Source organism: Orcinus orca, chromosome 14, assembly GCF_937001465.1.
Source record: "Orcinus orca chromosome 14, mOrcOrc1.1, whole genome shotgun sequence".
Taxonomy (NCBI): Eukaryota; Metazoa; Chordata; class Mammalia; order Artiodactyla; family Delphinidae; genus Orcinus; species Orcinus orca.
The window spans coordinates 14,459,785-14,477,375 of NC_064572.1; the positions used below are offsets into that span (position 1 = coordinate 14,459,785).

The 17,591-nt window shown below is 40.0% G+C and overlaps 1 protein-coding gene across 1 annotated transcript in view; it reads left to right on the plus strand.

Annotated features, from left to right (window-relative positions):
- The window catches only part of RYR2 (ryanodine receptor 2), a 517,690-nt gene that overhangs the window by 221,601 nt on the left and 278,498 nt on the right, over positions 1–17,591 (plus strand). Inside the window, exons 26-27 of the mRNA XM_049697219.1 lie at positions 9,890–10,049; positions 13,580–13,727. Coding sequence (XP_049553176.1) covers positions 9,890–10,049; positions 13,580–13,727 — 308 coding nt within the window. The remainder of the gene's footprint in view (positions 1–9,889; positions 10,050–13,579; positions 13,728–17,591) is intronic.

Below are 17,591 nucleotides of genomic sequence, written 5' to 3' on the forward strand. Positions count from 1 at the left end.
ACACTGCAACGAAGAGCAGCCCCCGCTCGACGCAACTAAAGAAAGCCCGTGTGCAGCAACGAAGACCCAGTGCAGCCCTAAATAAATAAATACATAAATAAATTAATTTAAAAAAATCAGTGATAAAGAAATTATCTTAAAGCACATCAGGGGAAAAAAGAAAGTAAGGCACAGAGGAACCCCATTAGGCTGTCAGCTGATTTCTCAGCAGAAACTCTACAGGCCAGGAGAGGGTAGAATGACATATTCAAAGTGTTGAAAGATTAAAATTGCCAGCCAAGAATAGTGTATGCAACAAAGTTACCTTTCAGATAAGAAGGAGAAATAAAGGCTTTCCCAGACAAAAGCTGAGGGAGTTCACCGCCGGTAGACCTGCCTTGCAAGAAATGCTGAAAGGAGTTCTTCCAGCTGGAATGAAAAGATGCTGCTCAGCAACAGGACGACATACGAAAGTATACAATACACTGGAGATGGAGAAACACAGGCAGTTTGACCCGGAGAGTTGTAACTCCATGTTAGAGGGGTGTGTTACCCACTCAACTATAGTGTAAAAGTTAAAGGCAAAGAGTAGTAAAAAGAACTATAGCTACTATAAATCATTAATGAATATACAACATAAAAAGAGGTAAGTTGTAACATCAGTAATACCAGTTGTAATATCAGTAATATGAGTAATATAAGACAGAGCCTTCACAGGCTTTCACAGATGAGTTGCGACAGCTGATAAGCCTAAAATGGATTGTTTCATCTATACGATTTTTAATGTAATTTACAAAGTTACCACGAGACAAAAGTCTGTATAGAATGGATTCACAAAGACAGAGAAAGGGAAAACAACACACCAACATGGAAAATAATCAATTTACGGAAGTAGACGTAGAAGGAGAAAGAAACAATGGAAATACAAAGCAACCAGAGAGCCATTAATAAGATGGCATTAGTGTGCCCTTACATATCAATAATTACTCTAAATGTGAATGGATTGAATTCGCCATTCGAAAGGTATGGAGTGGTTAGGTGGATTAAAACACAAGACCCAACTGTATGCTGCCTACAAGAGACCCATTTCAGATTTAAGGATACGTGTAGACTCCAACTGTAATTAGAATGATGTGCTACATTCTCTATTTGAAAATAGGCAATCTGAGTTAGGTGTTTTTTGTTTTTTTTTTCCTGATAATACAGATCATTTCACTTAAAATCCTTAAAGACTTTTTAAAAAATATGTGATTGATTGTAGCTCAGTTCTCCCTTTCTCCCTCTTCCTCCTCTAAACACACCAGCAGGCAGCTGAATGGTACAGCACATAACTGTCTGTTCTTAAATTCATAAACCTTCCCACACTTGTAAAATTAAGCTCTTGACCCACTGCAGAGTTTGATGAGCAGAGTCCAGTTGCTACGGGAATAAAGAAAAATGCAACTGAAAAAGAATCCAGTCCCAGAGCTTGTGGTTCCTAGTATCTCATATCCCTGAGTAGCTGAGATTTTTTTTAAATGTAAAGGTTTAAATGAAAATAAAATTCTTGTCTGAATGCCAGTGCCTTTTATTCAGACTTTCTGTTAGCACTTCTCTGCTGTTAAACCAAAACATAGGTCAGGAACTGGTTGCTTGTGTGTATCGCTGGGAAGTAAGAGGTAGTGTTGAATTGTGGAAGAGCATGTTCGAATCCTTTGAGAGGTATTTAAGACTAGTGCTAAATTCCCTCGCTCCTGCACCACTTCCTTCCCCCTCATGCTGTGTAGCCACTGTAGTGACGGGAAGTGGTATCTCTCAAGCATATTGGGGCAGATAGAAGGTTAAGAATGATATTCTCAATGCTTATATGTATATGTAAATTTTAAATGGCTTTCGGAAATGAATGCTTAGAGGGATACCAAATGTGCAGACCCGTGTTTATACTGTGCATATAGACACAAACACATGCACAAAATTCAGTGTATGTAAATATTTACCTAAATGAAAAATAGTGTTACAAATGCAGCTGGACTTTTTCCTGTGAGGATGAACACTGTGATTGTGAAGAAAAAAATATTTATGTACGCTTTTTATGTGTAGCAAGTAAATTCCACAGACCACAAATTTTAAAATGTGCTCATATGTAATGTTCTTCATTTGCTCTTGTCGGCCTTAATTTCATATTTAAACCCAATGGGCCTTGCAGCCAGAATACGGCTTGATAGTGGAAACCTAATCCCTGTCTGTTCAGTACAAACTCCATTAAAATCACTGTTTTCTGTGTTTATTCTCACCTTTAAGTTTTGATTCAAAGGTCATCTTCTCCAAGCTGTCTTTCTCTACCTCTTTAAAATTGCACCCTATTTTAAATTGTACTTCCTCTCATGCTTCCTTTTCTACTTAATTTTTCCTCACGACACTTATATCCTCTGACATACTATTATTTTATGTTTATTTTCTTTATTGCCTGATTCCTCATCTAAACGTAATTTCTATAAAGATACAGATTGTTTGTCCATGTTATTCAGTGCTATTAGTTCCTAGAACAGGGCCTGAAATATTCAACTACAGAATGAATATTTGTTAAGTTTGAATTCAAGGTGTACCCCCCCATCTTACTCCCAGGGCTATACGTCTGTTTTGGACACTCACCTGATGGGGAGGGGACGTTGGATCGTTGGGCATTCTGTTTTGAGTTTGCTGTCAGGGGCTGAATTATATCAAAGAAAACTAGAGCCAGACAGAAGTTAAAGCCATAAACGCAAATTTTATTCCAGAACTGTTGCAATAGTGGAAGAGAGACCTCAGTATTCACATACAGCAAGAACAAGCGGGGATTTGTAGCTCAGGACCAGAGTGGGGGACAGTGGATGGAAAATTACTAAGAGGAAGCCTTAAGGAAAAGGGGGATTCTGGTAAAACCAACTTGATAGGGTTCTTGCTGAAGGCAGACCAGAGTGATAGGATATCAAAGGCGGGGGATGAAGAGTGGGGTCAGAGGTCACAGGTGGGGGATTTCCATTAACTTGACCTAGCAGGATTCTTGCTGAAACTGGACGAAGCAGAACAAGGACAGAGCCCAAGGTCAGAGGCCAGAAAGAGGGCTCAGAGGAGCCTGACTCAAGTTTGGCCAAATGAAGTCTTTGTTAGTTGTCTTCATTCGTCTCTGCTGGCATCTTGCGGATCTCGGGTGGCCTCAGCCTGCAGCAGCTCGAAGCAGGATTTCGATTCCTGGCCAGAGACTGAAGTCGGGCTGTGGCAGTGAGCGCTGAATCCTAACCACTAGACCAGCGGTCAGTGACAAGGCCCCTGGCCCATCAGCTTTGTAGAAATGAATTCCCTCAAAGAGATGGAAAGTAGTGAAACAGGTAAAATGTTTATTAGGAGGAAAAAGGGTACGTGTGAATAGACTCCCACGGGCAGACGCAGAGAAAGAGTCGTGCCCCCGTGGTAGTTTGAATCACTTATATGGGACATTTCTTCCGGGTTTGCTGTGGCCAATCATCTTGCTTTGTCTGGTTCTGAGTCTGTATTTGGTTCAACTCAGGGTCCTCCCCTGTGTGTGCGCGTGCGTCTCTTAGCCAACATGGATTCTAGCGAAGAGGCCTATGGGTATGTTGACATCACCTACCATGGGGTGGCGCGCCCTCCCTTTTTGATCTCTGAGGAGCCTTGCCGTGCATGTGTAGTTGAGAAGGCCTCCTTGGCTTCGAGAATGAGGAAAATGTGGTCTCTCTACGTTTTTATCTGGGCAGGGCTCAGCTCCTCTGACTATCCTCCTTCTCTTGTCTTCATCTTGGAGTACCTGTCCACAGGGGACAGATTCCAGCTGCTCGGCCTGGGGCCCATCTACCTCCTGCCTCATTATGGGATGCGTGTTTTCCTGACTGATCTTTGGACCACACGCTGGGACCCTCCGCATCTCTTTTTGAGTCCTCCAGGTCCTTGCTCTGCTTTTAGCGTCACTCATGCCTCTTTAAGAGGAGGCTGGAAACCTGGGAATGCTCTCTCTGGCAACTTGGGGACTGCGGTGTCTTGGTGGAGGGAGGAGGGAAGGTTGCCTGACAGCCTACACTTGGTTTGTTGCCAAATCTGTTTTCCTGAAACTGTGCTGCACAAGGGTTGAGGTGTGGGAGATTCTGGAACCTGGCCATTCTCCTGGGTCCAATCTGGTAAGCAAGACAGAAGTTCCCCTCAGCTCTGGATCTGTCTGGTCTCCATCTGGGCAGGGGGATGGAGAGCCCTGGCTTCCCTCCAGCTCTCCTCTCCTCCAGGCTCTGGAACATTCAGCCTGTCTGGGGCTGGACAGACTGGACTCTTTATCTGGTCTCCTTTTATGTTCCGACACATCAGGGCCTTGCGCTTTTGGTATCCATGAGTAGAGCTTTTAATATCAGAAGGCCTTTCTCTAAAGACTGTTGTCTCTGCAGTGAATTTTCAAAGCCTATTTTAAAAATCCAAAAGCCAAGAATGGCTTTTTTTTTTGTCTCTCTTGAAATGATCCTCTCTTGGTTTTGTTTCAAACAGGCTGTGAGGTACAGGAAGGCCTTGGGTTAAACAAGGAATTAGTGGTGGGGGACACACAGGGCATGTCATCATATTACACATTTATTTAAAAACAAAACGAAGAAATGTAGTAGAAGAAATAGATCCCTGCCCTTTTCCCTTCTGATTTCCACACTGAAATTATTCTCCTGTATTTGTTTTCTGGAGAAGGGTTTTTGAATATTCTCTATCTCCTTTCTGTGAGAATGTCAGCGCAGTATTCATTTTTGATAGATGTGCTTCCAGCAAAACTTGTTCTTAATATCTCTGGTGTGCAGTCATCTGAGATTTTCCCCATTTGTTCCAAGGTACTTGAAGCGCTGATTTGGTTTTGAAATTTACAGCTAACATCCACTGAACTTGGACATGATCTTTTCATGTTTACCGTGCATCTTTCACAACGTAATGACTTCCAAGCTTCATTTAACCTGATTCATACTCAACAAGTAAGCTCGAGAGGTGGGAGAGGCTGGAAAACAAGAAAAGCCTTGTTCCTTAGTGTTTTGGGTATTCTGCCACATTTTCGTTGCACCACTTAAATTGGCCCTTAAGTGATATTCTACCGAACACCTTTTTCAAAGGCTCATTTAGAATTCCTGCTTAGAAAAAAATGTGGGTCAGGTGGGAATGAAGCACAAAACTGAATTGCTGCTTCACGTGGCAGTTCCTCGGTAGGGCCAAGTACTATCAATTTTTTGTTTACATCTTTGGTAATTGGATGCAAATGAAACTGGCAGTGTGCCGGGAGGGCTTTCTTTTTTTCAGGCAAAGACGTATTTAAAAAGAAATTTTACTGTAAGAAAACTGACGCCCAGAGAGTTTATGTAATTTGTTAATCTCGCTTTTAAAATATTATTGCATTATTGGGCTTCCCTGGTGTCGCAGTGGTTGAGAGTCCGCCTGCCGATGCAGGGGACACGGGTTCGTGCCCCGGTCCGGGAGGATCCCACATGCCGCGGAGCGGCTGGGCCCGTGAGCTATGGCCGCTGAGCCTGCGCGTCCCGAGCCTGTGCTCCGCAACGGGAGAGGCCACAACAGTGAGAGGCCCGTGTACCGCAAAAAAAAAAAAAAAAAAAAAAATTATTGCATTATATACCACATCAAAATAAAACTAAGAGCTAATAACTACAGAAGAACTTTGATGTTTTGGAAATGAACGTATTGAATGTGTTTGTTTAATACCATATATATTCCTCATAACCTAAATTTACAAAATGATTGTTAGCACTGCAACTTTGCATATTAAAGTAAGGGAAGTAAAAAACTACACCTACTAGGGAAATAGATGACAGAAGAAAGAGATCTATTAACTGATTCTGGCAGAATTTTCCCAGAAAGCTTGAGAAGGTAGACTGTAATACATAGATGTCTTTAATATGAGCTGTATATATTTTGTTTTAATATAATTACTAATGACATACCTTTTCTCTATTATTTGGCCTACAGAATTCTACTTCCCAAGAATTGTTGTAGCAGTCTTTATTACTTTTAAATCTCTGGAAATCAATCTGAAGCTTTACTTGGAACCATTTAGCTTCCAAGATTCACATCAGTCACATTTTATTCAAAAGCTTTGTTCTTTGTTCGTTTTCAATCACAAAAAGAAAATAGTTTATATTAGTAGTTAGTTGATCTTTATGTACCTAATTGACTTGTATTAATGAGATGAAATGGACATTATTTGCTGAAGTACATTTATGCGCTTTTTAAAAATCTCATTTTGGTATAATGATTTGATACTTTGTCATGTCTCACATAAAGAAAAATGGTCTTGTAAATCCTCATTGATGCCACTGGTTAAAGCATTCATGATGTCATCATTTTTATCAACCTACTGAGGTTGAAGTCTATTAATTTCAAAGATATTTGTGTTTTTACTATAGAATATGAAGTGAAACAGTGTGGAAATAAGGTTCAGGTGAAATGGGAATTAGTAACTTTAATTTGGATGGGACTATTGACCATTTAAAAGAACCACTTTAAATTCTTTCTTGCACAGGACTATGAAGAAAAGCAAGTAAACTGAATCGTAGTCTACATCTGAAAATGAGTGTGAACTAATTATTGTGTTATTTCAAATCAACAGATGCAAATGTGTCTCCGTAGGTTTTCCTTGTGATCACAAATTGAAGCAACATTAGTAGATATTCTGTATAGGAAGAGGAAAATTTAGAAAATAAAGAGAAATGCTTATGCCAATATTATCATATATACATATATATATATACTATAGACATATAGTAGACTGTGTAGTTCTACTATAGATTAGTAAAACTTATCTATAATTTTTTATAGAAAATAACCCTCAAAAATTCCTCCCCATGCCATGTAAGACCTGGCTGGCAAGTCTACCATTAGAATGGGTTGCAGGGGAAGGATCTTTCCTCTTTTAGAGGGCATATATCCCTCACTGAGGTAGCATAGGCTCTAGTCAACTATTCATAGATTAGCTTCCAAACTTGACCGTATGTGTATCCTCTGCGACAGGTAGGAGGAATTAGGACCACTGGAAAATGAGAGAAAAAAGAGAATTGTGTACTGTTATGCTACCGTGTGCTGGGTTATTGTGGGGAAAGTCAAGAGGAAGGTGAGAAATAGAGGTGGGAAGATGGGAGAGTACAAAAGACCAAGTTGTTTTTTTTTTTCCCCCAATTGAAGTGTAGTTGATTTACAGTGTCCTGCCAATCTCTGCTGTACAGCAAAGTGACTCAGTTATACACATATATACATTCTTTTTTTGTATTTTTTTCCATTATGGTTTATCACAGGATATTGCATGTAGTTCTCTGTGCTGTACAGTAGGGCCTTGTTTATCTATTCTGTATATAATCGTTTACATCTATTAACCAAAAACTCCCAACCCTCCCTCTCCCTACCCCCCTCCCCCTTGGCAACCACAGTCTGTTCTCTGTGTCCACGATTCTGTTTCTATTTTCGTAGATAGGTTCATTTGTGCCATATTTTAGATTCCACATATAAGTGATATCATATGGTATTGGTCTTTCTCTTTCTGACTTACTTCACTTAGTATGATCATCTCTAGTTGCATCCATGTTGCTACAGATGGCATTATTTCATTTTTTTATGGCTGAGTAGTATTCCATTGTATATATGTACCACATCTTCTTTATCCATTCATCTGTCGATGGACACTTAGGTTGTCTCCATGTTTTGGCTATTGTGAACAGTGCTGCTATGAACAAAGGGTTGCATGTATCTTTTTGCATTACAGTTTTGTCCAGGTATATGCCTGGAGTGGGATTGCTGGATCATATAGTAATTCTGTTTTTAGTTTTCTGAGGAACCTCCATACTGTTTTCCATAGTGAGTGTACCAATTTATATTCCCACCAACAATATATAGGAGGGTTCCCTTTTCTCCACATTCTCTCCAACATTTGTTATTTGTAGACTTTTTAATGATGGCCATTCTGACCGGTATGAGGTGTAGTTTTGATTTGCATTTCTCTAATACTTAATGATGTTGAGCATCTTTTCATTTGCTTACTGGCCAGCTGTATGCAGAAGACCAAATTCTTTATCATTACCCCCAACCCTGCTTCTAGCAAATAATGTTAAACTTGGAAATTAGACGATGATGGCTTGATCACCTCTTGGTGCATTTGAAATGCATTGAGAGCTCTTTCTTGAAGAAATTATTTTCTGAGTGAGAACTTGTATATAGGCTGTGCTTACAGTTGACAGATTTGTCCATTTAAACATCAGAATCCTATAAAATACAGTGATTTGTGTGAGTGATTACAGAAATCCCATGTGGCTTCTTTATAGAAAAACAAAGAAAAAATATTGTTAATTACCCAAACACACAGAGTTCGGATTTAAAACAGAACAAAATTTCATGTCAGTAAATTTAGCTCGTGGATGTAAATGAAGTGACATAAGGTGGTAAGTAGCCATAATTTTTGCACTTGCCGGGCCAATCTGATCTATTTAAACCAAACAAAATGTTCTCTAAAACTTTTGCCTGTAGATAAATCATTTATAAAATAGAAGATGCCTTATAATGAAGTAGGAGTATTTAAGGTAAAGTCAACTTTACTCAACCTTAAATTATTTATTGCTGTCATACATGGATTCCTTTAACAAATTTTTATTGAATATCTACCACGTATCAGGCACTATTCTAGGAGCAAAGCAGTTCAGCTCCCTGCTGTTAAGGAGCTTACCTTGTAATCAGTTTAGCCATAGCCCAGAATAATTAGAAGAAGAAAGATTATGTATAGTTTCTTAAAGACCATTTTCTCGTGCTCTGATAATTTCTTAAACTTAGCTTATCTGGTGAATTTTCTTTACTTTGTTTGCACCAAAGGAGAATCTTTGAGATGAAGATGGATATCTCTTTATATTCATTCTGTAAATAAAGTTAACTCTTTCAAAAACTGTAGACTGAAAGGCTGCTCTCTGCCAGGTACTCTTTTAAGTATAATGACAATTAGAAAAATGGATCAGAAGCAGATCCTGACCTCAAAGCATAGTTGATTGTAGGGGACACAACAATGACAGAGAATGAAAGAGAAGCAACTGTACAACAGACTTTGTGCCAGTTTCTCTAGTTAAATAGATGAGATAGCTCTGTGTGTGTGTGTGTGTGTGTGTGTGTGTGTTTGTAACAGAGCAGTCCTATTGCCCTAATATATGTCTGTTGAAAACCTTTTATTTTCAATTTTATATTTCTCCCAAAAGGTTAAAACTTACACTTATTTTAATACTTTTCCTCTCCGGCTCAGAGTGTGGAAATAGTCTCTGGTATGAGTTCCCTAAAATCCAGGCCTTAATCACATTTTAGATGATTATATGCCTGGTATTTCCTAGTGTCTGTCTTATCTTGAGGCTTCCTAAATTATGTAACTAGGAATAGCAGTAGGGAAATAATGTATAAATGCATTAAAGTTCCCCTGTAGAATAATGAATAGCTAGTATCTGAAAGCATATGCAGATTGATGAAATAAATATTACTTTAATATGACATGTAAATGTTGAAGAAAAATGAGGACTTAACAGGGAGAGAAATTTATCAGATGTTTTAATTACCGATACTTTGATTTATCCGGTAAAAAAAGCATCAGCTGTTTGGAACACAAACAAAGATAAGTCCTTCTCAACTTTGAGAGACAGGTGTTGCCTCATTTCTGTTTTATTGGTGTGAAAATGAAAACATAAAGTTCGTGTGGCCTTTGCACCAGATGAGTTTTTAGCTTAAGTGAAAGGGGCTCAGGCTTGCTGGACACATTACCACTGGTCACCCCTGTGGTTTATGGAACAATAAGAATTAGGAACAATTGGACTTAACAGGCTATTATAGGGATTTTTCAACCTTGACTTTTCTGTACAGGCCCATTATATATTTCTTTGGCTTTGCTTTGTAGTTACCAGCTGACAAGTGGATACAAGCCTGCCCCGATGGACCTGAGCTTTATCAAGCTCACCCCATCTCAGGAAGCGATGGTGGACAAGTTGGCGGAAAATGCTCATAACGTGTGGGCCCGGGATCGAATCCGGCAGGGCTGGACCTATGGCATCCAACAGGTACGTGGGAATTTAGCTCTACAGCACGTACTCTGAGATTGACTTAAGTAGGAATTAGTGTAATTTGTAACAGGAGAGATTAAGTAATGACCATTGTAAAACTCGCATCATATAGGTATCTTTAATGTACATATGCACAGAAACGCCTGATTCAAGAAGTCAGGCCACCCCAAGTCTTGTTGTTATCATGAGGGGCACAGTGAATATTACCAGACCAGTGATTTATAACGTGGTTTTGTGGCATTTCTCTCTCTGAGATTGTATTTTAGGAGAAGCTTTTGAAATACGAAAAGTTCGAGATAAACTAATAATAGAAGAGGTCCACAATTCCTTATTTGTTTGTGTATTTATTTATTTATTTATTTATTTATTTATTTATTTATTTATGGCTGCGTTGGGTCTTCGTTGTTGCGCGTGGGCTTTCTCTAGTTGCAGCGAGCGGGGTCTACTCTTTGTTGCGGTGCACGGGCTTCTCATTGCAGTGGCTTCTCTTGTTGCGGAGCATGGGCTCTAGGCCCATGGGCTTCAGTAGTTGTTACACGCGGGCTCAGTAGTTGTGGCTCGCAGGCTCGGTAGTTGTGGCGCACGGGCTTAGTTGCTCCGCAGCATGTGGGATCTTCCCGGACCAGGGCTCGAACCCGTGTCCTCTGCATTGGCAGGCGGATTCTTAACCACTGCGCCACCAGGGAAGTCCCACAATTCCTTATTTAACACCCTTGGGACCAGATGAATTTCAGAATCCAGCTATTTCTTGGTTTTCAGAATGGTGATACATTGATCATGTTACACAGTGCCCTCAGCAGGGCAGCAGACTATATATAAATTATTCTTTGTTCAGCAATGTAGGCTGATGATACCAAGAGGGGTAAGTAAAGATTATCCACAGCCTTGCATCAATTCAGATCATTTTTGTCACCAACAGAGGTTTTGTTAAACTTAGTATAAAACCGACTTTTCTGAGTTTTCTGGATTTCAGAATCATGGATTTCTATTAATGGTTGCACTCACAGGAAGAACTAGCAGTCATTGGGTCTGTATTGAGATGGCAAAGCAGGGCAAATTTAGCCTTCCCTCTTAGTGACTGTGTGACCTTGGGAAAGCTACTTAAATTAATGTTCTCTGTGCCACTGTTTTCCTCCTCACTGAATTTTTAAACTTCATTATATAACTTATGTATAAGAAAGGCTACAGCAGTGCATTTCACCTAACAAATCATATAGAATAGTTTGCTGTTATTGTAAGATGCCAGAGTCACTGTGCATCGAGTTTTACATCTATTTTCTTCTTTAACTCTTGCGACAGTTCCATGAAGGATGAACAGTTTTTATTGCCAATTCACATATGATGTACAGGGAGCTTGAGAACAATTTGTCCAGCGCTCCCAGATGGCAGAACCAGGTTGGAATCAAGCCTTTTGACTCCAGAGCCCAAATTCTTCTCTTGCTTATCACAGTGATCCTTGCCAGCTCATGGTGGGCAGTGCCTTTACTTAAACATTTTTAGGAATAAACTGGATTATTACTTATAAGCTTAGGCCATGGTTCAGGATAAAGGCTACCTGTTGGTTTGAAAAATATGTTTCCAAAATTCTTCTTAACCGGTGAATTGTGTCATTTGCAAGGCTAAAGAAAACTCAGATAGCCTTGATTTACTTCATAAAATAAGCTATTTTTATATTGAATTAAACTGGTTGTAACTGATGAGATTGTCAGTACTCAGTCCACTTGAGCATAGTGTGCGTGTGTGTGTGTGTGCGCGTGTGTGTGTGCGCGTGTGTGTGTGCGTGTATGTGTGTATGAACCTGAACCATATACCACAGGGGGATAAGGGGTCACATTTGCTCTCTGCCAAAGGAGCGCTCACTTGCCTTGCAGCCCGCACGACTCTGTGGGACAAACCAGAACCCCCCGCTGTCTGCCTCTTCCTTGTGCATGAGGGTCCTCCTCATAAAAACACAGGGCTCTGTCTGGTCTGGCCAAAGCTGTCCTTGGAACCGTTTCTCCGTCCCCTCCCCCAGTTCCCACTCCATCCCTCCACCCCATTCCCCACTGACAGAGCACACATTTGCTGGGTTGTCTGAAGGAGCGGTGTCTTTAATTTTTCATCACCCTCTCCTTAACATAGTCTGGTTCACAACTAGGTCGTAAACTCCTTGCGAGCAGGCATTTGCTTGAGGTCCCTCTTCTCTGCCTCTCCAGCACACCTGATTTCAAGCACTTGTGTACGTGGAAACCCCAGGGCAGCTCCTTTTCACAATCACATTCCCAGGACACCATTTCCAGAGAGTGTGATTCATCGGAGGCCTCTTAATTTCTCTACATGAAAAGTTGCGGGGCAGCAACCAGTGTTGAAAGGGAGGGGTGCTGGGTAATGTGTCTTGAAGCTGCACTGGCAGTGCAGGCACTCTGTTTACGCTGCTTGTGTATTTGGGGGTGGCTTCGGTGTGGGGTTCCCCATCAAGCAACCCAGATGATTTGGACACCAGGTGTCAGTAGATGGTCGTGTAGTCAAGATGAGGTATTTACTACAGATTTGCTAGAGAGGGGGAAGAAGAAATTAGGAAACAGTTTTCTTTGCTCTTCCCCAGCGAGAACAAACCCTGTCCACCACATACCTTTTTTTTTTTTTTTTTTTGGGAGAAGGTTTGGGAATATCCACAGCCTCTTAGTTCTTCTTCATGCTAAGGTAAATTGAGAATCGAGTATGCCTCCTAAAATACGGAAAGTTTGAGAAAACCTGCAGCAGTGAGTGAGTGGAAAGAAGTAACTTCTTAAATGTTAGAGCCCTAAAGACTCGCAGCCCATGGGAGGCATCTCCACCTCCCATGAGATTAAGTTTTGTACTTACTCGCAAATTAGGTATCCTTTTCCAAGGTCGTAAGGTAGCCTGTCTTCTTGCTTGGTCAACACCATTTTAATCACGTTTTAAACTTGGGGCCTCTTTTGTAAAATACGAATTGTGAGGTTTGTAGCTATTTCATTATTCCTGGCATTACCTGGTTTCCCCAGTTGATGGAATCAACTTAATGTATATTTTCCAAGCTATTTGAGGTCATGGGATGGCCGCCCATGCACTGAGTTTTCTCTGAAGAAGGCACAGCAGCCTGGTGTTGTCCTTTGGCTCAAAAATCAGATGTCCGGTAATAATTAGGCTCTTCTTGTAACAAAGACCTGTCAGTCAACTTGGCAAGGAGATGGTAGGTTCTCTTAAGTTAGCCCATTGCCTTGTGACCAGGGCAGATGGAAGATGATTACTGAGATCCTTCAAGTTGGCTTTTGTTACTGCTGTTATTTTTACGTTTTCTTCTCATGGAGAGGGCCTATTTAAATTGATGCAGTTACTCACTTGATTAAATCTTTCATACTGATAGTATTTCAGTAACTCCTGCAGCCTGGGAAGACAAAGGGAAGGTAGAAGGCACGGTATCTACCTTCATATGCTTTATATTTTGATGTATTTGGTGGCTGTCTCATTGCCAAATGCTCTTGGTCACTCTTTGATGATCATGCACCTTTTTTGCCTTCCTGTAGGATGTAAAGAACAGAAGAAACCCTCGCCTGGTTCCCTATGCCCTTCTAGATGACCGGACTAAGAAATCCAACAAGGACAGCCTCCGTGAGGCCGTGCGCACGCTGCTGGGGTATGGCTACACCCTGGAGGCGCCCGATCAAGATCATGGTATTTTCATTTCGCTTTCTTCTCCTCTTGTTGCAAAATCACATAGTATGTTCTTTAAAGCCAAATGCATGAATAAAAAGGGGGAGTGCAAGATAGACTCCTTCAGTCGAAGTATGTAATTTAGGCCAGGAGTTGAGAGCATTTTTTGTCCTGAAGGACACTTGGAGGATTAGCTCCTCTTTCAGCAGAGTGGCTCCGCACCGCACTGATTCCGCAGGGGGAAGAAGTGGGTTTACCTTCCCGAAGAGTCTGAGGGAGCAGTTAACTCCGTGATTCCGATACTGCCCCTCACTCCCACCTACGCCACCAGCTCTGCTTCAGAAGAGCTGGTTTTAGTTGTTTATGGGAGTAAACCTATAGTGGGAGCTAGTGTTTTCTAAACCTTCATTGTTTAGACTCTTACATATAGGCCATAGTAATTAATTAGTGCAATATTTTGCTTTAAGGAAAACACTCTAGAATAGGCACTCAATAAATATGTGTTGAATAAATGGATTTTTAAAGGGTCTATGAAGAACGTATTTCCTTTGAATAATACCTTTTAAGAATATGGTTTAAGATGGTTAACTCCTTAATCCTTTGCTCCTGTACTTTGAGTTGGTGTTAATAATATCCATATTTTAAAGTTGCCAAAAATGACATGAGCGCTGCGTGTTTCATTGTAGTGCCTGTATTTTTTGATAGAAAGTTTTAAAAATCTATGTCAGATACTCTCTAATGACTAATATTTTCAGTGTAGTATCTGTGTATAGGAATTCAATCTTAAATAGTAATGATAGGTAATATTTATATAGTGCTTATCATGTGTAACAAGTGTTTAGAAGACCTTTGCAATTATTGTTTAATCCTCACAGTAACTCTATGAGGATGGTCTGTGTACTATGCTCATTTTACAGATAAGGAAACAAATTCAGATACTTCCGTGTCTTCCCATTTACTAAATGGTAGAGGCAGGATCCCAGCCCCAGATGTCAGTCCTTTGAGTTGAGTCAGTATGTAGTTAACATCTGGACAGTTCACTGTAGTTACTGAATCCTTATATTTGCTACAAATAAAATTAGATACCCATTTAATAACAATAAGGTTCATAATCATAATGTAACTTCTTACAATGTAACGTATCTTGAAGTCCGCTTTACAGCAACAAATACTTGGTAGATCTTATTAGGAAGCAGATACTGCTAGATATGCAAGGTACAGAAAATATCCCTGCCTTAAAGGGTGTGCAGTCCACATGGCCCCTGGGATGGGTAAACAATAAAACCCTGCCAAGTCAAGACACAACAATTGGGAAGAGTTCTACAGCTGTCTGGTACAGAATAAGCCCTCAACGCGAATGGTTCTTTTTAAAATATTTTTAAAATGGGGTATAATATTTATATAATAGAATGCACAGATCTTCAGTTCAATTTGGTAAATTTTGACAGTTGTATACACGAGAGAAACCACCACCCAAACGAACATGGGGACCATTTTCTTCATCACAGAAAGTTCCCTCTGCCCCCGAAAAGTAACCACTTTCTAAATTCTATCATCACAGATTAATTTTGCCTCTTATACTCTGCATAAATGTAATCACTATATATTTTTAAAAAATCTTTATTGGAGTATAATTGCTTTACAATGTTGTGTTAGTTTCTCCTGTACAACAAAGTGAATCAGCCATATGTATACACATATCCACTCCTTCTAGAGCCTCCCTCCCACCCTCCCTATCCCACCCCTCTAGGTGGTCACAGAGCACCGAGCTGATCTCCCTGTGCTATGCAGCTGCTTCCCACTAGCTATCTATTTTACATTTGGTAGTGTATATATGTCAATGCTACTCTCTCACTTCGTCTCAGCTTCCCCTTCCCCTCCCCCACCCACCGTGTCCACAAGTATGTTCTCTTCGTCTGAGTCTTTATTCCTGCCCTGTCACTTGGTTCATCAGTACCATTTTTCTAGATTCCGTATATATGCATTAATATACGATATTTGTTTTTCTCTTTCTGGCTGACTTCACTCTGTATGACAGACTCTAGGTTCACCCACATCACTACAAATGACTCAATTTCATTCCTTTTTATAGCTGAGTAATATTCCATTGTATGTATATGTACCACATCTTCTTTAGCCATTCATCTGTCGATGGACATTTAGGTTGCTTCTGTGTCCTGGCTATTGTAAATAGTGCTGCAGTGAACATTGGGGTACATGTATCTTTTTGAATTATGGTTTTCTCAGGCTATATGCCCAGTAGTGGGATTGCTGGGTCATATGGTAGTTCTGTTGTTAGTTTTCTAAGGAACCTCCATAGTGGCTGTATCAGTTTACATTCCCACCAACAGTAATGACTATATTTTTTATCTAACTTCTTTTGCTCAACATACTGTTTTTGTTTGTTATTTTATTTTATGTATTTATTTATTTATTTTGGCTGTGTCGGGTCTTAGTTGCGGAACGTGTGATCTTTCATTGCAGCGTGGGCTCTTCATTGCGGCGTGCAGGCTTCTCCCTGGTTGCGGTGCGCAGGCATCTCTCTCGTTGTGGCATGTGGGTTTTTCTCTCTCTAGTTGTGGTGGGCGGGCTCCAGAGCACATGGGCTCTGTAGTTTGCAGCATGCAGGCTCTCTAGTTGAGGCGCATGGGCTCAGTAGTTGTGGCACGTGGGCTTAGTTGCCCCGAGGCATGTGGGATCTTAGTTCCCCAACCAGGGATCAAACCTGCGTCCCCTGCATTGGAAGGTGGAACACCAGGAAAGTTCCCCAGTGTGCTGTTTTTGTGATCACCCGTGTTTTTACAAGTATCACAAAATTAATTGCTGAGTAGCATTCCATTTGAATAATAAACCACATTTTTTTTAATCCATTCTCCTGTTGATATAGATTTGGGTTGTTTCCAGTTTTTGACTGTTATGAATAAGACTGCTATGAACATTTGTAGACAAGTCTTTGTGCAGATTCATACTTTCACTTCTTTTAGGGTAAATAGAAGTGAAATTGCTGGGTCATAGGACAAACGTACATTTCACTTTACAAGAAACTTCCAAGCAGTTCTGCAAATATGCTCCCATCACCAATATGTGAAGGTATAGTTTTGCTCCCACATCGTGGCCAAGAATTGGTAATCTTTCCGATTTTAGCCCTTACAGTAGGTGTGAAATGGTATCTTATTGTAGTTTTAATTTGCATTTTCCTTAAGAATAATAATGTTGGCATCTTTTCTTATACTCGTTAGCCATCGATATATCTTTTTTTATGAAGTGTTTGTTCACATCTTTTATCCATTAAAAAACCTGGGTTGTTTTGTCTTCTTTTTATTAAACTGTGAAAATGTATATATTTACATATATAAACATATGTATGTTTTTCTGGGTATAAGAACTATGTCAGATATTGGAAATATTTCCTCCCAGTTTGTGGATTGCTTTTTCATTATTTAAATGAGATCTTCCATGGAGTAGACGTTGTTAATTTTGAAGACCTGTAAATCTTTTAAAGAGTTAATTGATCTTTTTCTTTTTTGGTTAAACTTTCAGACATTTGTTTGTCTCCCCACATCATCAATTGTGGATTATTATTAGTAAACTATCATAATTATGAGTGGCTGTGTCTAATATCTCCTTCGTGATTGTGGCATTCTATGGAGAACTTCAGTCGTTAGTCATCGTGACTCCTAGTTTCACAAAGCCACAACCTCTTTTTGTAATTACCTATTAAATGTACTCCTTAATGAACAATTGGATATATCAGGCATACAAATGTTTATTAATAATACCTTAGGATAGTGTAGCATTTTCCAGTGTTTTTGCGTACTTTTATTTTTTTTAATTATTTTTTATTAATTTATTTATTTGTTTTTATTTTTGGCTGTGTTGGGTCTT